Source organism: Pristis pectinata, chromosome 10, assembly GCF_009764475.1.
Source record: "Pristis pectinata isolate sPriPec2 chromosome 10, sPriPec2.1.pri, whole genome shotgun sequence".
Classification (NCBI taxonomy): domain Eukaryota; kingdom Metazoa; phylum Chordata; class Chondrichthyes; order Rhinopristiformes; family Pristidae; genus Pristis; species Pristis pectinata.
Genome location: NC_067414.1, coordinates 14,406,033 through 14,433,137, shown reverse-complemented (window position 1 = coordinate 14,433,137; position 27,105 = coordinate 14,406,033). Strand labels below are relative to the sequence as shown.

The window sequence follows — 27,105 nt, the reverse complement described above, 5'->3', positions numbered from 1 at the left end:
AATGCCTTGCAGTCAGGAGTTCCAGATGGCCATGGTGGACAGACCGTAGCTCAGCAAAGCAGTTGCCTGGTCTGCGCTTGGCCTCATTGATGTTTCTAGCTCTAAGCTTCCTTTTGCCATATTTTTGAGCATAAACATATGGCAAAGTTTTTAAATCACTACTCTTATGTGTCTCAGTGTCAAATCTCCTTTGAGAACATTCCTGTGAAGCATATTGGATTGTCTCAAAACACTAAGGTGCTGACTAAATACAAGTGGTTGCAGGAGGATAGTGTTACTATTTTGCTGCATTTAGCTCAGAATAGCAATGGCATTTAAATTGCTGAGCTAAGTTGTTTTCAAACTGGTTCCTCATGGATAGGTCCAAAATACTCACATTCTTCAAAGTCCACCAAAGGAATGGTGCAGAGGAATGAGCACAAGGGTTGCTCTCAGTCAAAGGCCTACACAGAAGAGATGTGTGTATTTTGAACAATTTAAGGAATACTTGCCGAGGTTTGCTTTGCAATGGGATGACAATAAATTGGCCAATCTCAAAGAAATTAGAGAGATGGAAGAGACTGCAGATGCTGAAATCTGGAGCAAAAAAACAAAATGCTGGAGGAACTCAGGGGGTCAGAGAGCATTTGTGGAGGGAAGTGGACAGTCGACATTTCGGGTCGAGACCCTTGATCTGGTTTGAAAGAGTGGAGGGGAGACAGCCAGTGTAAAGAGGTGAGGGGAAGGGGTGGGGCAGGAGCTGGCAAGCGATAGGTCAATCCAGGTGAGGAGTGATTGGCAGATGGAGGAGGAAAGGGTGGAAATAGCGACAGAGGCTGGGAGGTGATAGATGGAGGCAACGAAGGGTTGCAGATAATGGAATTAAATAGGAAAGGAAGATGCAACATGGAACCAAATAATAGGAGGTGGGTTGGGGAGACCCAAAACGTTGACTGTCCATTTCCCTCTACAGGTGCTGCCTGACTATCCATAGAGTTCCTCCAATATTTTGTTTTTGCCACAAAGAAATGATTCTACATGTTAAAGTTTAACATATGCCTTATGGCTTTCATATGGTTTTACTCTGCCATTTCCATGTGCTGGGGGGTGTCCACATGATGCCCATTCCAAATATGAGGAAAAAGTAGCAAAAAGTCCTCAGCTAGGTGGACTGCAAAGCACAGTTTGAAGGAATGCTTCTTAGCTCATCTTGTTCAGTAATGAGGCAGCTGGGAGTGTAGCAGAGCGGAACAGTGATTGGTACGGGCTGCACCCTCTAGTCCTGTTGGCAAAGCAGTCAAACAATCACTTTTCCAATTGTTCCTTCCAAGTCCTTTCAAAGCTTTGGGAGATTGTAACTAGCCTGTCAACTTACCATGGTAGTCTCCTTGACCTGGCGCGTTTGACAGAATAATCTTCATGCAGCTGAATGGGGTATAGTCAGTTCTCTTGCCTTCCTTTCCAAAGCTGTGCCGTATATTGTAGGAGTATGATTTATCAAACTAGATGACAAAGCAGAATAGAAATACATGCATTATTCATTATTTGGTATTGTGCACTCTCATTTGTAAAATTCCCACATCTGGAGCTCTGAAGGATGGTCATCGACCTGAAACATCGCTGCCTGACCTGCTGAGTGTTTCAGCATTTTCTGTTTTATAACCCATGTCTGAAATATGGCTGAACATACAGATGACTGAATAATGGGTGTTTGGAATGAGATCCCACTCCAATCACCTCAAACCGGTTAGACCAAAACTCTGCTTTGATCACCTTATAACAGTTGTCATCTTGTGCTGACCTGACTCTCAAATGATAAGTGACCCATTTAGTTAAGCTACCAGAACGCCATCACTGCCTGTGCTGCGACAGCAGCTGCTACTTACAGAGAAAGATATGAGCAGGGGGTTAATGTGGTGGGAGAGTCACAGGTTAGTGCATCAAATGGGAAATCTCCTGTCTTTAAAAAGAACAAAATTACTATCTTTCCATAATAAAGACAGAAAATTCTGGAAACAGTCACGAGGCTGGAGAAAGAAATAAAAGGAACATCCCAAGATCATGATTTTTCTTCTGACGATAGGTCATTGATCTGGATTGCTTGTTTTGTTTCTCCCTCCATCGATGCTGCCTGACTTACTGTGTGTTTCCAAAATGTTCTGTTTTTTAATTCAGATTTTCATCATCTGGTATCTGTTGCTTTACAATCTTTCCATAGATTGCAGAGGAAAAATCTGTTGTTATTCTCATCTTAATGCTGATGGAACCAACCATAGGAAAAAAGCAACACTACTGTCTTTGCTGCTCATGAGCCTTGAAGCCAGGTTTTCTTGCATTTGTTCTGCAAAAGTTAAATGCTCTGGTTGCATCCTGAATATCAAATTATCATTTTGGACTTTCTTACAGTACACGTGCAAAGAATGTTAAGAACAGAAACCAAGATCAAACATGTTCTCTCATAAATTGAAGTCTTCCAAAGACTACTGGAAAAATATTCAAAATGCACACTTGACCACAGTGATTTTGAAATCCTTCAATTGTAGCTAGTTGGGAAATAGGCACAGAACACACCAGAAACAAAAATTGCTTTATGTATACTTTAAACCCAGATCAGAACTCAACATATGCTGAAAATAACTGGCTACTTATTTAATGAATTCATTCGGTCTGGTTTACAGAATTTACTAGCAATAGTTAGAAATCAAGTGTTCTAAGTACATAAAACTGAAAGTTATGCATGGAAGCATCTTTAAATAATTTTACTCAAACATGCTGCTAATATTTGCCAAATCTGTGGATTCAAATACTTGTAGTGTCTTAATCTTTACTGAGGAGCCAATAGCCAAGACGAAGAATCAAAATCAATTAATCCTAGCATCTTTGGGCTGTGAATAATGCTACAAAATCACGTGTTAAAACTGCAAGCAACTGCAAGTAAGGAGTTTTGCTAAAGAAACTTTCTTACTTTGTCTCCCAGCATAAATCAGTTCTACACTTAGCTACCTATGATTTAACATCAAAGATAAAATGGACAAGCAAATATCTCTGAAACTCCATGCTTAAGTGAAAATTCTATTACAATAGAAACAACTGTCATGGATACCTTTGATTATAAAACTTTATGCAGCTAAAGTGATAGATTGGATCATCAACAAGATTACCTATATGTAGCTCGTTACTCCTTTCTTAAACTTGCTTACAACCCAACTTTCAACAAAGTTTTCTGACCTAATACCTCCAAATTTCCTTTTGACGTGGGAAGCCATTTGGTCCATTAGGTAGGTCTATGCTGGCTCTCAAAGCCATCCTATCACTCCCATTCCTCCTATTCATTTCCCGTAACTTATTATTTTCACATGCCCAACTGTGAGCAGTTTTGGGCCCCATATCTAAGGAAGGACGTGCTGACATTGGAGAGGCCCGGAGGAGGTTTACGAGAATGATACTGGGGATGAAAGGGTTAACATATGAGGAGCGTTTGATGGCTCTGGGCCTGTACTCGCTGGAGTTTGGAAGAATGAGGGGGGATCTCATTGAAACCTACCGAATATTGAAAGGCCTGGATAGAGTGGACGTGGGGATGATGTTTCCAGTAGTGGAAGAGTCTAGGACCAGAGGGCACAGCCTCAGAATAAAAGAACATCCCTTTAGAACAGAGATGAGGAGGAATTTCTTTAGCCAGAGGGGGGTGAATCTATGGAATACATTACCACAGACAGCTGTGGAGGCCAAGTCATTGGGTATATTTAAGGCAGAGGTTGATAGGTTCTTGATTAGTAAGGGCATCAAAGGTTACAGGGAGAAGGCAGGAGAATGCAGTTGAGAGGGAAAAACAAATCAGCCATGATCGAATGGCAGAGCAGACTCGATGGGCCGAATAGTCTAATTCTGCTCTTATGTCTTATGGTCAATCAACTTTCACCGGATTCTCCTACCACCCACTGATGCCAGGGGTAATTTTTTAGTAACCAGTTAACCTATCCTCATCTTCAGGGTGTGTGAGGAAGGCCATGCGGTCAAAGGAGGAATGTGCAAACTCAGTACAGGTAGCAACACAGGTCAGGATAGAACCTGGGTTGATGGAACTGAGGCAACAGTGTCACCTGCTCTCCCTCTGTGTGGTTCAATGTAAAACGTAATTTGCAGCTGTCCCACTGAAGCAGCCTGGTATGCTTCACTACATTAAAGGTGCTGTATAAATGCAAACTGTTGTTCTGTTACTTAATATTTACAGAACAGAAGCAGACCATTTGACTCAATCTCTGCCCCCTCTTTTCCAATTCACTAGCAGCATGAGCTTCTATTACAGCCTCACCCCACCCAACCCATTTTACTCAGCTTCCCCTGGATACAAGTTTGATGTTTACCTAACCCACACTCTTGATCACAAGTTCCACATGCTCACTATAGGATTTTCAAATACAAGCTTTTTGAACATCCAGACAACATAATAAATAACTCCTGCAGGCAATTTCAAAACAGAAAAAGGAATATCTTACTTACATTTTCAGCATATCTTCCTGTCTCTTTTAATAAACAACTACTTGCTCTATGCAACAATGACAGAACCATCACTTTATAAGGGGATATTGCTCAGAGGCACATACATACTTCACTGATGATGACCAAGTCAACCACACCATGTGACAGAGTAGTTTTAAATTCAAAGATATCCTCAACATCTGTTTCTGTACTAATAGAATTTTCACTCATGCATGGAGGTGCAGATGTATTCCTCTATTCAATTCTGTTGTAAAATAATTTCTTAGAACAAAATTTGAAAAATGAATCTTTTCTAAAAGAAATAATGACAAATATTTAAAGGGGTGAATCAATACACTATTTATAATTCTCAATCTCTGTATATCTAAAAGAAGGCTACTATTAAAATGAGGGATTATGCTGCATATGTGTAGTCAAGGTCCACAGATTACACAGTTTTAGGCACAGATGGGGTAGAGAGAGGGGCAAGGGGGGGCAGAGAGAAGGAATGAGGCAAGGGAGTGGCACAAGGATACAGTAAACTCCAATAACCTGCTGAACAATTGTTTAGAAATCCCAATGGTTTGGCATCTTTCTTTTCCATTTCCCATCTTTCTTTTAAACCCACGTGGCTCTGGCACTCCCTTTAAATACATTTGGGCCCTATTTCCTGCAGTCCCTTTAAACACCATGGGGTTCTGCTTTAGCATTCCCTTTAGAATTACCTGGTTCACTGGAAAATTCATTATACTATATAACATCTCAAAAAAAGGTAAATTAAAATGTATTGGGGTCTTAACAGGAGTACTATCCATCAGCCCCAAAAATCTGCAGGACCAAGACCGAAGTGCCGAGGGTGCTGAATTATCATAGTTTTACCGTAGGAAGAATGGGAATTGGAACATTGGGCTTCTCAGGAAGGGGATCTTTTTGGACACGAGGGGAGTTCTATATTTATAAGTAAGTAATATACAGATGTCGCTTAGTCAGGTGCTTCCAACTGCAGTTAGAAATCCTTCTCTCATGGGAAGCCAGTAGCAATAAAGTAAAGCAGTAAAGCAGAGGGAAATGGTAAAACCCAGGGGACTGGGATCAGCAAGAAAGTGGCACAAGAAGGGTAGACTGAGCCAACTCCTGCCAGGCTATCAAGTCTATTTGTTTTGATTTTAGATATTGCTCACTTTTCCTGTCAATCTTCACCACCCTTCATCTTTTCCCTACTCCTCCAGTAACCTTCTTGGTCAGTCCAGAAGTCATGGCCAGAAAATCCTTACTGCAGATGTCACAGCTCATTCTGAGCTATTTTCTGTTCTCACATAGCACATCACATGGATTTATTGTACTTCCCACTTGCTGAAAGCTCGAGAAATCTTTGGCCCCAAGTGGAGCCTTTCCAAGTGTAGTATTGATTTAATTCCCTAACTGGCCTCTTCTATGTTTAGATTACAAGAATTTAAAAATTATCAGGAGCTTTGATGCAGGAGATTAGGAAAAACTGGTTTCACTGACAAAATGGTCAGTCACCAGAGGTCACGTTTTTAAGCTAATTTTCAAAAGAACTAGAGGGAAGAGTAGAAATTGATTTGTGTTATAATGATGGAGTTTGCCATATTTTCTTACAACAAAGGGTATTTGACCCATTGGATCTATGCTGGCTCTCCCATCAGTCCCATTCACCCACTTATTTCCTTGTAATCTTTTCCCTCTCACCTGCACATCAACCACTCCAGTTCGCCTGCCACCCATTCATCACTGGAGTCGTGAGACAGCAGCACTAACTCCGAGCTACTGAGCTGCACTACTTAAGCAGATTTAACAGTTACTTCCAAGTAGGAACTGGATACATATTTGTCACCAAATATGACACCAAAGACTCTTGCAAATTTTTACAGATGTATGGTGGAAAGCATTCTGACTGGTTGCATCATTGCCTGGTATGGAGGATCCAATGCACAAGATCAAGAGGCTGCAGAGGGTTGTAGACTCAGCCAGCTCCATCACAGGCACATCACTCCCTCCCATCGAGGACATCTTCAAGAGATGGTGCTTCTAGAGGGCGGCATCCATCACTAAGGACCTTCACCATCCCGGACATGCCCTCTTCTCATTACTACTATCGGGAAGGAGGTACAGGAGCCTGAAGACCCACACTCAACGTTTCAGGAACAGCTTCTTCCCCTCCGCCATCAGATTTCTGAATGATCCATGAACACTACCTCGTTATTTCTCTTTTGCACTTTTTATTTATTTTTGTAACTTGTAGTAATTCTTATGTCTGTACTGCTGCTGCAAAACAGCAAAATTTCATGACATATGTCAGTGATAGTAAACCTGATTCTGAAGGGGGATAAAACTGCAGGGCAATGGGCAAAGAGTAGGGGAAGTGAGAGTAATTGTCAGCTCTTTCATAAAGCTCGCATAAACCCGATGTTTCAAACAACCTCCTCCTGTCCTGAATGATGATATGAATATCTGGTGTGATTCTCAGTCTAATACTTCCAAAATAAAATTTGTATTTTGCTTTTAGAAATATTAATTCTGTTTTAAGCAGAACTATGGACAATAAGTATTCAAACCTGCCTCACCTGTAGATTCTCATGGAGGCAAGTTCATCAGACTAAAATTTGGAAATAGAATAAAAACCATACATTTTTCTCACGTAATCTGTTAAATTTACCAGCTACCCAAAAAAAAGAGCAGAATTCTGCTTTGAACTGGCACTCTTATATATCTCAATCAGGGAACCTACAAGCTGCTTTATTAGAATCATAAAAATCTGCAGCATAGGAGGTGGTTTTTTAGCCCATCATGGCCAAAAAAATGATTTGAGGTGCATCTATCTTCCCAATCCTTGAGCCACAGTCCTGCAAGTTAGGACTTTTTAAGCATGTTCAGGGTTTCTGTCTCCTCTACTTTTATAGGCATTGAGTTCCAGAACTCCCCTCTTTGAAGTTCCCCTTCAATCTTCAACCAATAAAAATAAACCTATGTCCCCTAGCTACTGTCCTCCCTGTCATGAGAAATAGGCCTTTACTGTTTACCATCCAGGCTTCTCATAATTTCATATACCTCAATTAAATCTTCCCTCAGTCTTAATTCCAGAGAAAACAAACCCAGCCTAGGCACCCTTTCCCTGTAACCATAATTTTCCAGCCTTAGCAACATCCTCTTAAATCTCCTCTATACTCTCTCCAGTGTCATCACCTTCTTGTATTATGGTGAACAGAACTGTACAGTGTTCCAACTGTGGCTTGTACAGACCTAGCACAGTCTCCCTACTATCCTGTTGAATGCATTGCCTAATAAAGGCAAGTATCTCCCCACCATACCCATCTACCCACTACCTTCAGGGATTTCTGTACATAATGTCCAAAATCCTTTTGTTCATCCATACATTTCAGTATCCTACCATTTATCATGCATTTCCTTGTTTAGCCTCCCCAAATGCACTTCTCCAGATTGCAGTCCATTTACCAGCTTTGTGCCCACTTTACCATTGCACTGATAGCTTCCTATAGTCTAGAACTTCCATCCACACTGTAAGCCACATTATCATCGGCGAACCTCTCAAGTGTAGCTGCTACATTTAAGTCCAAATCATTTATATGTATGACAAAATATTAACTCAAGTCTGCAGAGGCACCCAACTTCAAACCCAAAAACCATCACCAGTCTCTCACATCTGCCAGCTGGACAATCTGACCCACTGTCTATGAATCAGAGACACAAGAGACTGCAGATGCTGGAATCAGGAGCAAAAAACAAACTGCTGGAGGAACTCGGCAGGTCAGGCAGCATTTGTGGCAGTAAAGGGATAGTTGACGTTTCAGGCCAAGACCCTGCTCAGTCCTGACTCGCTGAGTTCCTTCAGCAGTTGGTTTTTTGCTGTTTGCGAATCAGTCCTGACCATGCCTACTCATCATCCATGTCTCTATTTTCTCTTATAGCCTTCAACCTTGTTCTTATTAAATCAATTCCTTTCTAAAGAAAATCATTAATCACTTTTATTCTGCCTTTTTAAACAGATTAACCCGAGAGAAAAAAAATATCCTTCTCTTAATTCTTGCCTAAGGCTTGTGGATATTGAACTCCTATTTTCTAATTCTCCCATCAGTATAAGGTATTTCTATAGAGTTTACATGTCCAAATCTGAATCACTTTTTCTACTTTACATCTACTGGACATAATTCTGAAATCAATCTCAGTCTCTAAACATAACCAGCATAATACTTTAAAATTTATCTTCAGTATTATCTGGAGTTTGAAATACTAGAATCATAAAGTCATACAGAATGGGAACAGGCCCTTTGGCACAACTCATCCATGCCAGCCAAGATGCCCATCCAAGCTAGTCCCATTTGCCTACACGTTCTACAAAATAATTTCCTTTAACATAAAAAAAATCTCTTCAGAAATATTTTAGGATATTATTAGCAGGAACAATAAGATGACAGGCAATTCTTGCCAACTCCCGATTTTCATGTCTTTCAGCCATCTGGGCGCTGTTCTGAAAAAGCTCCTCGTTTTGTAACAAAACTGCTCGTCACTGGCAGACTGTTGTCAAAGCCTTTCCATTAAATACCTGACTCCCTTGTACCTATCCAGCAGGCGAAACCGTGAGCAATAACAAGAGGACCAAGACATGCCTCATTAGAATTATTCAGATAATAATTCCTGCAAAAGGGGGCCGTTTCTGTGGAGTCATTTTTGGAATAACTTTTGCTTTCAGTCAGCCTTGAGTGCATCCTCTCTTCTATTCATACATAGTGGAGGTTGTTACAAGTCCATGTAGACTTCATTTTGAACAGATGCAAATTGTTTAATGAAGACACAAGAGACTGCAGATGTTGGAATCTGAAGCAACGAACAACATGCTGGAGGAACTCAGTGGGTCAAGCAGCATCTGTGGGGGGGGGGGGGGGGGGGGGACGGGGACGGGACGGGAAAGGAATTATCAACATTTCAGGTCAAAATCCTGCATCAAGACTGATGCAGGGTTTTAGCCAAAATGACAATTCCATTCCCCCAATGACAGTGCTGCTTGACCCGCTGAGTTCCTCCAGCAGATTGTTTGTTGCTGCAAATTCTGTCTTGACTTTAGTTATCAATGATGATAATACAACCATAGAACAATACAGCACAATACAGGCCCTTTGGCCCACCATGTTGTGCCTCTATTTTAAATTCCTCCATATGCTTATCTAACAATGTCTTGAACTTGACCAACGTATCAGCCTCCACCACCACCCCAGGCAGCGCATTCCATGCACAAACCACTCTCTGGGTGAAAACCTCCCTCTGATATCTCCCTTGAACTTCCCACCCATTACTTTAAAGCCATGCCCTCTTGTATTGAGCATTGGTGCCCTGGGAAAGAGGTGCTGGCTGTCCACTCTATCTATTCCTCTTAATATTTTGTCATGAACTTGTTATTCCATTTACATATTTCTTTGCAATAATTTGGTGCATTTGTTTAAACCAAAAATCACTTTAGTCTCCTTTTTTTTCAAAAACTTACCTCCAAATTTTAGAATTATCTGTATTTGAAGATACATATTTACCCTATGTTCATTCTAGCTCTCCCATGAAAAACTGTAATGCCCTACAGTTTTCTCAGTGAAAATGAATAACCCCAATTAATGAAAAGCTGCATATAATAATCCCATTGTTCCTCAAAAGAACAGAAATGAATCAGGCACGGTAGCATAGCAGTTAGCGTAATGCTTTACAGTCCCAGCGACCCGGGTTCGATTCCGGCCGCTGTCTGTAAGGAGTTTGTATGTTCTCCCCGTGTGTCTGCGTGGGTTTTCTCCAGGTGGTCCGGTTTCCTCCCACATTCCAAAGACATACGGGTTAGGAAGTTGTGGGCATGCTATGTTGGCGCCGGAAGCGTGGCGACACTTGTGGGCTGCCTCCTGAACACTCTACGCAAAAAGATGCATTTCACTGTGTGTTTCGATGTACACATGACTAATAAAGATATCTTAATATTCCTTAAATGATAGGAACTTGCACAAAATGTTATATTATGCAACTACTATCCACCAACTTATTTTATTGGATTTACTGAAGTCATTTTTGTAGTTTCAGTCATGAGTTCTGTTTGAAGTCATTTTTAAAGACTATTGAAATAGACTCAGTACGATGGAGTCACAGTATTACAGACCTAAGGCAGATATTTAGTGCTTCAGGTTTATCCCAGTTTTTTTACGAAAAAATCCAATTAGTCTTTTTCCACATACCTGCAATCTTTTTTTCTCATCAAGTTCTTATCCAATTCCCTTCTGAACATTAATATTAAATCTATACCTACTGTTCTACTACCACTGAAATCCTAATTCTCAAAAATTGTTGCCTTAAAATGTTGCCTCTGGTTATTTATTGAGTCCTGCTGGTCCTACTCTTAATGAAACAGTTATAGCCTAATAATCATCTTCACTGACTTTTCCTCACGTCATCTCTGCTGTTCCCCCATGGATATTTCATGGATTCCACACCCTTTTTCATCCTGCACGCTGCCCTCACCAATATCATCTGAAAATACCATCCAGCTTCTACAAATACAACAACACCCAGTTCAATCTCATGACCGATCTTCTTGTCCCCTTGCATGGGATGAGAGGAAATGAAAGAGCTGGTGTTGCATCTCCTGCAATGGTGTCCTGGTCCGCAAACGCTCTTTCTCAATGAAGCAGCAATTTACTTGTACTTCTTCCAGTTGATATGCTCATGGTGTGGTCTCCTCTGTACTGGGGAAACCAAATCCAGATTGGGAGACCACTTTACAGAACACCTCTGTTCAGTCCAGGAGAGTGATCTCCAGCATCTTTCACTCTCTCCTGCTCTCTATCCTTAGTCTTCCTTTTGCTCTCTTTTCCATTCCTCACTTCATTTCCCGGTTCTGATGAAAGATCAATGACCCAAAGCCTTTCTTTCTCTACAGGTGGTGGCTGACTGCTCAATACTTCCAATGCTTTCTATTTTAATTTAAACAAGGGACTGTTAAGGAAGCTGAACAGGCATGTTACTTTAAAATTGGTATGGAAATTAAAACAAATGAAATGCTTCAAGTACGTCAAAGGAAAAGGAAGAAAAGTGATATGACAGAACTATTTCTGAACGTGTGGACACAGCTTAGAAAATGCAGTACTGAGTTCCCGAGTTTGGTATTTACATAGGAAAAGGACTGGCTTCCATCGTAGCATTACCCGTGAGTTCGTGACTGGATGTGCAAATTAGATTTGACTAAATAAAGAACTTGGCAAGCTTCACCTGTAGAATCTCATGTCTTGGCACAACCAATAGAAGAAATATTTAAATTTAGATGTGGTGGAGTACTATAGGTCTATTTCCATATTTTGTATTCCCATACTTCCTTATGACATAGGAGGCCATTCAGCTCGTCGAGTCTATGCCAGCTCACAGAGCAATCCCATTCCCCAATTTCTCCTGTAACCTCTTCTCCCAACATTCCTATCAACTCTCCCCAGATTCACTGACACTCTACAGGTAATTTACAGGGCTAATTAAGCTACCAATCCACACATCTTTGGGGTGTGGGAGGAAACCAGAGCACCAAGAGGGATCGCACATGGTCACAGGAGAATGTGACAGCACCAGAGATCAGGATTACACCAAGACCAGTGGAGCTAAGGCAGCAGCTTTATCAGCTGTGCCACTGTGTTGCCCCAGCAGGTAGTCTAGATAGCAGTAAATGTATTATGTTTATTTTATAAAGAATATGAGAAGGAATGGTCTAACTGTACATGAATTAAATGCACACCTGAGAGTCAACAGAGGAAAGGCTGGGAAGAGTCTGGGAGACATAAACTACATGGCAAAAGTCAAAAGTGATTTATAAAAGAATGAACTTGCTTTTATATCATGTCTTTCATAACTCTGGCCAATAGTGATTTGCAGTTAAGTGTAAAGGATAGCAAGGTGCCATAATACCCAAAAGAAGTCACATCATATCAATGCAAGAGGTCTTTTTTTAAACAAAGTTACAAGAATGCAGCTGTAGGTGAAATTACCTAACAGAGATGAAGTGAATGCTGTAAATGTAAGATTAAAAATGTCAGAAATGCAGATCATCTGACATTGTTGAACTCAATTTTCTCTGGAAAGCTGTAATGTGCTTAGTTGGAAAATGAGATGCTGCTTCTCAAGCAACTGTTCAACTTTTTTTGAACACCATCTCTTTTGTCATTTAATCATTCCTCCAGGCCAGTCCATCAAGCAAACCAGCCTCCCCTTCACTGACTCTGTCTACACTTCCCACCGCCTCGGGAAAGCAGCCAACATAATCAAGGACCCCTCATTCTGTCTTCTCCCCTCTCCCATCAGGCAGAAATTTCAAGCTTGAGAGCATATACCACCAGGCCCAAGCACAGCTTCTATCCCACCGTTAAACTCTTGAACAGACCTCTCATATGCTATATATAAAGATAAACTCTTGATCTCCCAATCTACCTCATCATGGCCCTTGCACTTTATTTGTCTACTTGCATTGCACTTACTCTGTAACTGCAATACTATATTCAGCATTTAACTATCTCAATTTACTTAGGTAGGGCATGATCTGCCAGGATGGCATGCAAACAAAAGCTTTTCACAGTATCTCCATACATGTGACAATAATAAACCAATACCCTTTTACAGATCTTGCCTTTTGTTTTCTCCTCCCTCTTCCCTTTATCTGCATCTTAAAACTTGCTTTATACTGTATCTGACTAAAGCCAGTTCTGTTGAAATATCATCGACTTAATGCATTTATGCTGGTCCTCTCTTTGCAGATGCTTCCTGATCTGCTCAGCTCTTTCAGCATTTTCTGTTCTTATTTTAAATTCCCTCATCTGTAGTGCTTTGCTTTTGTACAATGTGCTTAACTGGATTGAATTATGACTGCGTGGTAAGAAACAGCATATGCAAAATGGAATGAATAATAATTTGTGAAGTACTCTTGGGTACTCTTCAATATTTTCATTAATTATCTGGAAGAGAACATGAACAGCATGTAAACAACATCAAAATGGCAGAGAGGGTTAATATACTGAAACATAGGGAGAAACTACAGACGAAATTCAGGATTTTTGGAGGCTGGGTAGGCTGTTGGCAGATGGAGTTTCATGCAACTATACAAAATAAACAGGGCAATTGCAGAAGTAATGGGAAATCAGCAAAGATAGATCAGTAAATAGATTGATGTCATCAAACTCAACCCACTGTCTATTAACTATGAAATAAAGATATTGCATTTATTAATGTAGCATCTCATATCCTTGGAATGTTTAAAAGTAATACATAGCTGATAATTTTCTTTGTAACTGTGGAACACAATACCTAAGACTGCAGCCTAATTGTGGAAAGGAAAGTTGTATTAAAAGCAATGTGATTATGAGTAGATGAGTTTTTGGAACTCTCTCTAAACATGATAGAAGCAGAGTCTTTGAATATCAAGGCAGTAGTACACAGATGCTTGATAAGCACAGGGATGAAAGGTTACCATGGGAATGAAGAGTTGAGGTTAGAAGATCAGTCAATGATCTTATTAAATGATAGAGCAGCCTAATTCTGTTCTTAATTTGTATGTTTGTATGATCAGGTTTTCACGGTGCAAGTTAAAGGATAATGTCTAACCAGGTCATAGATAGAGCTCCTGTGCTCTTCCTCATATAGTGCGAGAGGATTTTTCACCTCTACCTAAATAAGCACACCTGCTTAATGTCTCATCTGCAGATGAAGCCTTCGACAACACTGCATTGCACTGAAGCATCAGGGCACCATGTTATTTTGCTCACAACCTACATGGAATATTAACCCAATACTGAGAGAAAGGAGCATTACCAAAATGATCAAATGGAGCTTTAGGTTACATAAAAGAGAAAGAGTGTTGTCTGTGGTAAGTTTTGTGAGCACAGTACACTGTAGATTGCTGGGATAAGGGTATTCCAAGAGTAAATTTGCTTCATGGAAGGATATACTTGCATTGGAGGCAGCACAGGGAAGGTTCACAAGGTTGATTCCTATAATGAAGTAATTGACATAAAAAGAAAAGCTGAGGTCTACAATTATTGGTGTTCAGGAGAATGACAGGTGATGTTATTGAAATATATAAGATTCTGAGGCGGGCTGAGAGAGTAGCTGCCAAGAGGATGCTTCCCTTAATAAGGACGTCTAGAACAAGGGAAGATGGTTTCACGACAAGGACTCACCCATTTAAGACAGATGAGGAGGAAGCCCTTCTCTCAGAGAGTGGTGGCTCTTTGGAATTCTCTGAGACCTGTGGAGGCGGAGTCATTGAATATATTCAAGGTGGAGATTGACAGACATTTGAAAACAATAGTGTCAGGTGTGTGGGGAGAAGGCCGAAAAGTGAGGCCAAAATTGAATCAGCCATGACCATATTGATTGAAGAAGCAGGCTCAGAGGTCGACTGGCCTATTTCAGCTTCTAATCGTCGAATCAGAGAGTCATTCAGCAAAGAGGCCCTTCGCCCCACTGAGTCTGTGCTGACCCTACACTCATTTACACTAATCTAATTCTTTAAAATTCTTCCCACACTCCCATTAACTCTCCTCAGATTCTAACACTCATCTACACACCAGGGGCAACTTATAATAGCCAATTAATGTACCAACCTGCACATCTTTGGGATGTGCGAGGAAACTGGAGCATGGAGAGAGCTTTTGCAGTCATACGAAGAACGGGCAAACACCACACTAAAGGAAGCACACAGCTTGTTCACACATCATTTCAATAACCTATTTCAGACATGGATCACCAATTTAGTCAAACTCAAGGTGACTTTGATCAATTCCACTTCCCTGGCAGAAATGAGTTATTTGCAGAATGGAAGTTCTCAAAATAAAATTTCAACAATTGATTTAATTTGATAAGATTTTAATGTGGAGAAACAGAAAACAACTTATAAATCTCTGCCTTGTCATAGGCAGAAGTAGGGAGCATGCTCTCTCTGGTTCCAAGAAGTCATGGGCTTCAGAAACACATCAGAGTCCAATCACTATTTAGGCAAATCTAGTTTGAGCAGTCACAAGTTCCTATTCAAGATCTTACACTTAGTTGCTTATTTAAAATGGGTAGTTTACAGCCTGAACCTTTGATTATTCAGAATCTGGAAGTTTTCCCCATTTACAACTCATTTACTTTGTCGAAAATAATTAATTCCCAATACTCTCGATCTCATTAATTCCTTGATGGTAAATCGCTACATTATGGCTTGTCTTGCTGTTTGTGTCCATTTAAAATATACATGAAGCACTGCAGGTCAACTTCCCACGATTCATTTTTCACCCAAGTTTTGGGCACATTTATATCGACTTCTGTTCACCAATACTTTCAATTAGCTATCTTGGTCATTAAATTCCAAGAAAAATTAAAAAAAACATTGAGAGCTTCTACAAGAGGAGAGTAACTAAGGCCCCTTAGATGATGAGACTGGGGAATTAATAATGAGAAGTAAGAAAATGGCAGAGACTTTGAACAAATACTTTTGTTTCTGTCTTCCCAATGGAAGACACTAAAAGCATCTCAATGATAGAATAAAATCCAGAGGCAAAAAGGTAGGGAATATTTTAAACTATCATCACAAGGGAAAAGGAATCAGGCAAACTAACGAGTCTAAAGATTGACAAGTCCCCTGGAACTGAAGCTTAAAAGATGTGGCTACAGAGATCATGAGCCCATTGGCTCTTATCTCCCAAAGTTTCCAGATTCTGGAAAACTGCAAATGTGTTCAAAAGGACCAGAAGCAGTAGACTCCAGGGTAGTTAGCCTAAACTCTGTTATTGATTAAAGGCTGGAATCTACTGTTACGGAACAAGTAGAAGAATATTTACAAAATCATAATAATCCTGCAAAGCATTATGGTTTTCCAAAAGGGAAACCATGCTTGACAAATGTTTGAGAGTTCTTTGAAGAGGTCATGAGCAGGGAGGATGAAGGAGAACCAATAGTTGGAGAATATTTAGACTTCCAAAAGGCATTAAATAGCTTATGAAGTTGTAGGGTAATATAGAGTCATAGAGCAATACAGCACTGATACAGGCCCTTCGGCCCAACGAATCCAGCTAGTCCCAATTTCCTGCTTTCGGCCCATACCTTTCGAAGTCCTGCCCCTCCATGTACCAATTCAAGTGCTCCTTAAATGATACTATTGTACCTGTCTCAAGCACTTCCTCTAGTAGCTCATTCCATATACTCAGAATCAGGTTTATTATCACTGACTTGTATGTTGTAACATTTGTTGTTTTGCATCAGCAGTACAGTGCAAAGACATAAAATTACTAAATAAATAAATAGAGCAAAAAAAAAGAAATAACTAGGTAGTGTTCATGGGCCATTCAGAAATCTGATGGCAGAGGGGAAGAAGCTGTTCCTAAATTACTGAGTGTGGGTCTTCAGGGTCCTGTACCTCCTTCCCGATGGTAGTAACAAGAAGAGGGCATGTCCCAGATGGTGAGGGTCTTTAGTGATGATGCCACCTCCTTGAGTCACTGCCTCTTGAAGATGTCCTCAATGGTGGGGAGAGTTGTGCCTGTGATGGAGCTGGCTAAGTCTACATCTTTCTGCAGCCTCTTGTGATCCTGTGCATTGAAGCTTTCATAGCAGGCTATGATGCAACCAGTCAGAATGTTCTCCACCGTACACCTACAGAAGTTTGTAAGGGTCTTTGGTAACATGCCAAATCTCTTCCAACTCCTAACAAAGTAGAGCCACTGGCATGTCTTCTTCATGATTGCATCAATCTGTTGGCCCCAAGATAGATCCTCTGAGATGTTGACCCCTCGTGCATTCACATTTATTACCAAGGAGAGAGGATTGGCCAAGAATTGAAAACCAAGAGTTGGGATAAATGAAATGAAATGAAACAAGTTTCTTCTCTCCTTTGCATCAAGTACTCTCCTGAGAAATGAGTAGAATTCAAGTCAAGTAGAGTTTATTGTCATATGCACATGTATGCACAGGTGCAGTGAAAAACTTACTTGCAGCAGCATCAAAGGCACATAGAATCACATAAGCAGCATTCACAAGAAAAGCAAATTAAACATAAATTATACACAATTTTTTTTACAAGAAAGAACAATTAGAACAAAAAATAAACAGGTCCATTTTAGTGCAAAGTGATCATGATGTTGCTAAACTGTAGTGATTAGGGTTTTGCTAGTTGGTTCAAGAACTGAATGGTTGAAGGAAAGTAGCTATTCTTGATTCTGGTGGTGTGGGACTTCAGGCTTCTATACCTCCTGCCCGATGGTAGCTGTGAAAAGATGGCATGGCTCGGATGGTGGGGATCTTTGATGATAGATGTTGCCTTCCTGAGGCAGTGCCTCCTGTACGTACTATCAATAGTGGGGAGGGATATGCCTGTGATGTATCAGGTAGATTCCACTACTCTCTGCAGCTTCTTACATTCCCATGCATTTGAATTGCCGGATCAGACCATGATGCAACCAGTCAGGATACTTTCAACAGTACATCTGTGGAAGTTTGTTAGAGTGCCATAACTCCTTAACCTCCAAAGTAAGTAAAGATGCCAGCATGCTTTCCTTATGTACAGTATATGCTGGGCCCAGGACTGGTCATCCGATATATTAATGCCCAGGTATTTAAAACTGCTGACTCTCTCCACTGCCGATCCCCCAACGTAGACTGGCGAATGTTCGCCCTCCTTCCCAATCAGCTCTTTAGTTCTGCTTTAGTAATTGCTGAACATGTGCCAGCTTTAACCTGATGTAGGTTCAGCATTCAGATTTTCCAGCAACCAATTGTCCTGAAGCACTTCACAGTTACAAAAGCAGATGTCTGCAGTCATGCACAGAACTTGCTGACTATTCTGGGCCTATGCTAGTCAACTGACTATAGATTTGCATGTGTGATTCATACTCTGTCCCTGAAGTGGAGTGGGGTATTGCTGCATCTTAAACAAAATAAATTAATCTTAAAATCATACATTCTTTCCTTATCTTCTATTCTAAATTTCTGTAGTTTCTGTTGGTGGGGGATTTAATTGCAGCCTAAAAGGTTAATGCAGAAGGAAAAGAAAGATGTTTTTATGCAACACTTTTCATGACCAGACAATGATCTTGTGCACTTTACCGCAAATAAAATACTTTTGAAGCCAAGTCACTGCTGTTATGTAGGAAAAATGGCAGTTAATTTGCCTACAACAAAGACCCACAAGCATCATTGCGATAATGACCAATTAATTGGGTGACACAGTGGCACAACTAGTAAAGCTGCTGCCTCCTAGTTCCAACGACTTGGGTTCAATCCTGACCTCCGGTGCTATGTGGAGTTTGCACTTGCTCCATGAAAAGCATGAATTTCCTCTGGGTGGTCCGGTTTCCTCGCACATCTCAAAATCGTGCTGGTCGGTAGTTTAATTGATTGCTATAGATTGCCCCTGCTATGCAGGTGAGTAACAGAATCTGGAACAAGTTGATGGACTTAGTGTAGGATTCACGTAAATGGACGCCTGACAAAGACTCAGTGAGCTGAAGGGCTTGTTTCCGTGTTGTTTGATTCTGTGACTCTAATCAGCTTTAGTGATGTTGCCCAAAGAATAAATAATGGCCAAGATACTGGGGAGAAATGTTCTCTGTAAAATTGTGCTATGAGTTCTTTTGCTTCCACTTGAGAGGGCAGAAAGAGCCAAGTTAAATGTTAATCTTAGAAGACAGCATGGTGCTCCCTCAAAACTGCACGGGACTTTCTACTGTGGATGTTATGCAGACATTTTTGGCATGGGACTTGAATTTACAACCTTCTGCATTGAGAAGGAATAGTGCTATCAGTTGACCCAACCACTCGGGCAATTTCCATTTTATGTGTGAAAGGGGTATTTTTAATATGAAAAGTTGACAGGAATCATGCAGCAGCTTCTGATTTTTAATGCAGGCAGTGTTGCATCATTTTTGACAGAAAATCAATTGCTTAGTTTCAAGAAGTTAACTTTAATCAAAAATACGTTCCCATACATTGGCACAGGTGAGAATACTTAGGGCACTTAATCAGGTTTAATTTTATTTTATCCCCTTATGCAATCCACTACCTCTCTCAAGTATCATGACAGCACTTTGCATTAACATTAATTAGTGCAAGTATTAAGCTCCTAACAAATTGTTCCATCTCTTATTGATTGCTCTACAAGAAGCCAGCATGGATTCAATGGGCTGAATAGCTTAGTAATCACCCTCCATTCTATGTTCCTAACTGACCCAGGAGCTCAAGCAGTACAGGGCACTGGAGGTGTTAAAGTATCCATTCTCATCACTGTGCCAGCCAGGGTGTTAAGTAAAGTGGGATTTATGGCAAAGTCTCTGCACAGTAAAAAAAACAGAGCAAACTAACTCTGCTGAAATCAGAAATTAAGTATTTAAATAATACCTTATTACAAACAAAAAACACTTAAAATGAAAGGAAAACCTTTTTTAAGAAGGTACAACTTCTTCCCCATACAAGCAGGCTGAGTCATCCTACAAATTACAGTAAGCAGAGGTCAGTTGTGTAATATAAAAATCAACTCTGTACACTTGGAGCACAAAAACACATTAAGACAAGGCCACCTGACCCCTTAAGTCTGCCCCAGCATTCAATATGATCATGGCACAGCCCTGGTCTAAATGTGGACCAAAGAGATGAATTCCAGAGGTGAAGCGAGAGTGGCTGTTTTTGAGAACAAAGCAAGATATAACCAAACCTGGGATCAAGGATTCTTGATAAAACTGAAGGGAAACACTCCAGTGGTTGGAGTCGAACCTTACACAGAAGAGGGTGGCAGCTACTGGAGGTCCATCATCTCACTGCGGGAGCTCCTCGGGGTGTTATCCCAGGCCTCACCGTGCCACATTAGTGATTTTCCACCTATCATAAAGTCATAAACGGGAATGTGTGCTGACTCCACAGTGTGCAGTTTCATTCACATCTCAGAAAAAGCAATCCATACCTGCCTGTAACAAGGTCTGGAGAAAGTCAGGCATGAGCTACTTATTTATTTGTGCACAGGACAGGGCAGCTCCATTAGAATCAGAATCAGATTTATCATCACTGACATATGATGTGAAATTTGTTGTTTTGCAGCAGCAGTACAGTGCAAAGACATGAAAATCTATAAATTACTAAAATAAATAAATAGTGCAAAAATAAAAGGAACAATGAGGTAATGTTCATGGTCTTCAGGCTCCTGTACCTCCTCCCTGATGGTAGTAACGAGAAGAGGGCACGTCCTGGATGGTGAGGGTCCTTAATGATAGATGCCACCTTCTTGAGGTACCATCTCCCGATGATGGGGAGGGTTGTGTCCGTGATGGAGCTGGCTGCGTCTGCAGCCCCTTGCGATCCCATGCACTGGAGGCTCCATACTGGGTTGTGATGCAGTCAGGATGCTCTCTACTGTACATCTACAGAAATCTGTAAGACTCTTTGGTGACATACCAAATCTCCTCAAACTCCTAACAAAGTTAGTGTCCTTCACCAAGATTTGTTATTCTGATTTATACATTTACAGATGTGGATGTAGCTGGCAAGGCCAGCACTTGTATCCCATTCTAAATTGGCCCATAAACTGAGTCGCTTGCCAGGCTGTTTAAGAGGGCAACTGGTAATCAGTAATGTGTCCAATACTGCAGCCCCATTTGCTGGTTGAAGTTAGGAATCATTGAGCGTCTGTCACATAACATACAATGCTACTTAATGAGTCACACATTGTTATTCTAGAAGCACTGCCTATTGGTGCAGTGCTGTTACAATGTTGTGACCACAGTATTTTTTTAAACTAGAATTGACATGATTAGTATACATTTTTTGATATTGAGTAGCTTCTGAAAAGATCACAGATTTAAATATCATGTATTTACCACCTTGGTTCAAACTAGTTTAATACCTGTTTCCCTGGTCTGTACTGTCATAAGTATTGAATTGTATTACCAAAGCCTTATACAGCAAGGCTTGATGTCAAGGACAGTGCTACCAGGAAGGACGAGGGTTGCAGGAGTATGGGACCCACCACCAGCAGATTTCTCACCAAGTTACACACCATCTTAACTGATCCTGCACTGTGGCTGCATCCAAGTCCTGGAGCAGCCGAGCGACAAGTGTGGGAGTACCTTCACCAGAAGGACTGCAGTGGTTCAAGGCAGCAGCCCAGCAACACCTTCTCAAGGTCAGTACAGAATGGGGAATAAATGCTGGTCTTGCTAGCAACATCCACACGAATAAAATGAATGAATAAATAAAAATGAATAAATAAATCAACTATGTAGACGGCCCATAAATTTTCCAAATAAAAATACATTCAGCTTTAAATGTGATATTTAAATACTTATGTGCTGTAATTAGAATCCAACTGACCAATTTAGTTTGTTGCAGGATCAGAACTTGTTTGTGCCCGTTATTTTTACGTTCTGATCAAACCCGCTCCGCATGGAGTATTGTGTTCCGGTCTGCTCGCCTCATTATAGAAAGGACATGGAAGCTTTAGAGAGGGTGCAGAGGAGATTTACCAGGATGCTGCCTGGATTAGAGAGCATGTCTTATGAGGATAGGTTGAGTGAGCTAGGGCTTTGCTCTTTGGAGAGGAGGAGGCTGAGAGGTGACTTAATAGAGGTGTACTAGATGCTAAGAGGCGTAGATTGAGTGGACAGTCAGAGACTTTTTCCCAGGGCAAAAATGGCTAACATGAGGGGGCATAATTTTAAGGTGATTGGAGGAAGATACAAGGGGAATGTCAGAGGTAAGTTTTTTTTTACACAGAGAGTGGTGGGTGTGTGAAATGCACTGCCAGCAGAGGTTGTGGGGGCAGATACATCAGGGACATTTAAGAGACTATTAGATAGACACATGAATGACAGAGAAATGGAGGGCTATGTGGGAGGGAAGGGTTAGCTAGATATTAGAGCAGGATAAAATGTTGGCACAACATCGTGGGCCGAAGGACCTGTACTGTGCTGTAGTGTTCTATGTAAACTTTGATTCAACAAGGCCTCATCCACCACTGTTAGCTGTTAGTGTTGATGATGCAAAAGGAAAGTCTTCTTATATTTAATCAGATTGGATTGAAGGAACTCTAAGATGATTAGAACTTGGACCTCCTTCAACAGTGCAGTCCTCCGATCAGTTCACTTCTTTGATTCAGGCCTCATGCACATTCCTAGCATTCTAAGACCCACCATTGTTAAAGGTGCTATATAAAGAAAGTTACTGTTGTAGCCTCAAATATTTTGTAAATATTTCACATAGTGGGCTAACACCAAGTGAAGATTGCAAGTAATTCAGGTTTTTTTCATAGCCCTGTAACTCATGTTCCCATTGACCCTCACCAATTTTTACAGATGTACCATAGAAAGCATCCTATCCAGATGCATCAGAGCTTGGTTACGGCAACTGCTCTACTCAAGACCGCAAGAAATTACAGAGAGTTGTGAACGCAGCCCAGTTTATCACAAACACCAGCCTCCCCTTCATTGACTGTCTGCACTTCCCACTGCCTCGGGTAAACAGCCAACATAATCAAAGACCCCATCCACCCCAGTCATTCTCTCTTCTCCCCCCCTCCCCCCTCCCACCAGGCAGAAGATACAAGAGCTTGAGTACCATCAGGGTTAAGGACAACTTCTATCCCACTGTTATAAGACTATTGATGGATCTCTTGTATGATAAAGGTGAACTCTTGATCTCTCAGTCTACCTCGTCATGGCTCTTGCACCTTATTTGTCTACCCGCACCGCACTCTCTCAGTAACTATAACACTGTAATTCTGCATTCTGTTATTGTTTTTCCTTTTGTACTACCTCAATGTACTTATGTATGGAATGATCTGTTTGGATGGCACATAAACAAAGCTTTTCGAAAATCTCGGTATATGTGACAATAATAAACCAATTACTCCTTCCAATTTTGATGTGATTTCCCCCCCAACTATTTTGCACTTTGCAATAGGTACAATGCCATGTTAATAGTTAATGAACATGTACTAATAGCAATGTTTATCTAATAGCAATCTCTGCTCTGCATCCCCATCTACCCTTGATAATCTTACACCCTGTGTTGATCAAGAATCTATCCACCTCTGCAGTGAATACTACCAAGGCTTAGCTCTCAACATTACACAGAAGGAAAGAGGAAAAGGCTATTCATTCACTGCAGCCTGTTCTGCCATTCAGTTAAATCAAAGTTAACAGCTTTTTCATTTCTTATATTTACTACAGTAAAATTGGACTCTCCTTAATAAAACTCATGATACAAAAAAGGAAGCAATGGAGTGACACCTTAAGTCCCTGGCCAGAATGGAGATGTCTGGCTAATTTACATAATCAATATCTATGGCGTAGCTGAATCACAAAATATCAGCAGGCAGGTGCAGCAAGTAGTTAAGACAGTAAATGGCACATTGGCCTTTATTGTAAAGGAGTTGGAGTTTAGAAGTAGGAAAGCTTTGTTTACAACTGTATGAGGCATTGGCGAAGCTACGCCTGGAGTAAGGCGCAGAGTTTAGGTCCTCTTATCTAAGAAAGGATTTAGTAGCATCAGAGGCAGTCCAAGAGATTCTCAGGTTGGATCTGTATTCTTTGGAGTTTAGAGAAATGAGGCATGACCGTATTGAAAGATCCTCAGGGGACATGACAGGGTAAGTGTTGAGATGTTTTCACTAGTGCGAGAGTTCTGAACTAGGGAGACATAGTTTAAGGATACGGGGCCGGAAAATTAAAATCGAGGTACATGGAAATTTCTTCACACAGAGGGTGGTGAATTTCTGGAATTCTATGCCTGAAAGAGTTGTGGAGGCTATCTCATTAGAAGTATTTCAAGTGGAAGCAGATACGTTTTTGATAGATCTGTGAATTTAGTGCAATTGGGATCTGACACAGATGAGTCGAAACCTGGTGTAGATCAGTCATGATTACACTGAAAGGTAGAACAGGCTTAAGGGATCAGGTAGCCTACTCCTGCTCCAATTTTCTTGTTGTTGTATATGCATTTCTCTAACTGGAATAATAAATGAATTGTATAAGTTGCTGACTAAATGTATCAAGATTAGAGGCTAATGATCTTTTATTCACTTGCATTTACCTAATATTAGATCTATATTGTATCCATACATTGCAACCTATGAATTCTCCCATTGAAGATGTGCACCTTCCCATCAGTATCTCCACTTTGCAGTTACCTTTTCTCATGAAACCTGCATCTTTCTCTAGATATAAACATATCCTTTGATTTCTTCTGAAAGATTAGAAATGATCACTGAACTTCAGGTGACCTGGAGGTCTATGAAATACTTAGATTGGTTAAGAATATCCCTAATGAGAGATTACCAGTTTGACAGATTGGGGTGGATTGGAAACAGAAGGCATTTGGTTTGAAAGATTTCCAAAACATTCAAGCTAGTTAACAGCTTTGATAGGCAGTTCGGCCTGGGGCTGTTTTTCATTGGTCATCAAAGCACTTCTGTGGGATTTATAAGAAGGTCCTGGATTGTGAGGACTTCACTGATTAGGCTTCAGGAAGTTCTCACCTAGAGATTCACTCTAAGAGTGAGTGAGTTTAGTGGGTGATTAGCCATTCTGAGAAAGTTCTGTACCAGAACTATTTTTCCACCTTATTTAATTTTCTTTCATAAATTGAAAATAATTTAACAGTAACATTTTGAACATGCATCAGGAAATAGTTTTTTTGGGGGGGGGGGGGGGGGGGGGGGTGATGCATTGCCTTAAAGGACAGTGGAAGTAGTTTCAACCATTACATTGAAGGAGGAACTGGGTAAATCAGTACAGAGTTCAGGGAATAACTGGACAACAAGGACTAACTGGATGGTTCTTTCAAAGAGCTGGCACTAGAATAAAGGGCTGAATGACCTCCTTCTGAGATGTACCATCTATAATTCTATTCTAAATTATTTTAACATTGATACGCACAGAAATTGAAATTTAATTGGATCACTGGAGGCAAAGGGCACAGGCAAAATGGTATGATTACCAGTTAACTCAAAGAGACACAGCAGTGTCAATAAATATAATGACACAACAAATATAACGATATCCTAACCAGATAATACATGAAGCTATCATATAACTAGCAATGTTTTTTTAAAACTTGGTACCTTCTTTATGTTTCATTCTTTGGCAAATATTTGTTATATACAGCTGATATTTGCAACCCTTGCTAGCAGGGCACAAAAATATTATCCTGTTCTGAAAATGGTTAAACTGAATGTGTAGACTACATCTACTTCAACTTCAGAAACTTGCTCTTGGTACACAGGCAAGTCATGAAAGTTTAACTTTTATCCTGTCAAAATCTAACTTTTTCTTTGCAGGAACACGGAAATATCACATTGCAGTTTCAAAGACTTGATTACTGCAATAAGTAATAGTTATTGCATAACTATCAACTTCAGGATTGTGTTACTCTGATTAAAATTCAATCTAGGAAAGAAATAAGTAGAGGAATTCTGTTGATGCATTACCTTATCTGGTTCCACTTTTCCTTTTATAAATTCTGATTTCCAGAACTGCAAGGCTTGTTCTAGGGTGAGGCCTATCCCCTTGAGGTAAAGTCCATATTGCATGCGACCACCATGTCGGAGATGATGGTTGTCCCGCAAAGCCTTGTGTAACTGGCGCATACAGGGAGGATACGATTTTGTGGCCAGCTGAAACCATAAACAAATGTTTATTTTAAACATTGGTATCATTTAAATTGAACCTTTAAGTATTTTTTCTGTATAAACACTGTATTTTATGACTCAGTCTTTGGGTTTGTGTAATTTCAAATGGTCTTAACGTACATCCATGAATCGCTAACCCATTTGTGATATTTTGAAGCACAATCACACACCTGAACATAGGAAAAACTGGAGGAATAGAAAGAAACCTATACCTACACTGTCAAGTTGATCCAAGGAAATCTTCCCAACATTCCTTTGAACACTGTAGTCCTGTCCAACATACGCATAGCTGCAAAGAAAAGGAGGCTCATTAGAAACTACTTGAGCATTCTTAACAGAAGTACATTTGCTCATACCCCTGTAGGTCAGTTGCCGCAGCAGGTAAGTCATCCAAATCAGGAAGATGAAGTCTGATCTCCCATTTGCCTTGATTTAGCCAGTTATGGTCTTATCAGCAATAGAATTGCTCAGCAACCAAAAGGAACTGGAGAGAGGGATGGTCCACAGCTCCCATTCCTAGAGCTGTTCTACAGAGTTAAATAATCTGTCTACTCTTGTTATCACACATGATAAATAGCAATCTGGGAAAGTCATGGAGAACACCAGGGTACCTTCCTCCGCAGCACAATAAAAGAGATGCGTGGAGAAATCTGGCAGGGAAAGTAATAACTATTACAAAAGGTATAGAAGAAAATCTCAGTTAAAACATAATTAATGCCAGAAGTCAAAGACCAAGACCGATCAGCCATGATCTTATTCAATGGTGAAGCAAGCTTGAGGAACCAATTGGTCTACTCCTGCTTCTCAAGTTCACGTGTACAAGTTCAGTTCAGTTCATTTTGATATAAAAAACATCAGTGTGAAGAATAGGGCTTACACTAAAAGCATTTTTGTGTAGAATTATAACTCCGTTATCTTATTCAGATTTAGGAATTCTTGCAAATTCTTAACACTGCTCT

General features: G+C 40.5%; 1 protein-coding gene across 1 annotated transcript in view; it reads right to left on the bottom strand.

Annotated features, from left to right (window-relative positions):
* Nucleotides 1–27,105, bottom strand: part of prim2 (DNA primase subunit 2) — a 230,504-nt gene that overhangs the window by 27,767 nt on the left and 175,632 nt on the right. Inside the window, exons 8-10 of the mRNA XM_052024624.1 lie at nucleotides 26,363–26,435; nucleotides 25,946–26,131; nucleotides 1,355–1,481 (exon numbers count right to left, since the gene is read on the bottom strand). Of these exons, the coding sequence (XP_051880584.1) occupies nucleotides 1,355–1,481; nucleotides 25,946–26,131; nucleotides 26,363–26,435 (386 nt within the window). The remainder of the gene's footprint in view (nucleotides 1–1,354; nucleotides 1,482–25,945; nucleotides 26,132–26,362; nucleotides 26,436–27,105) is intronic.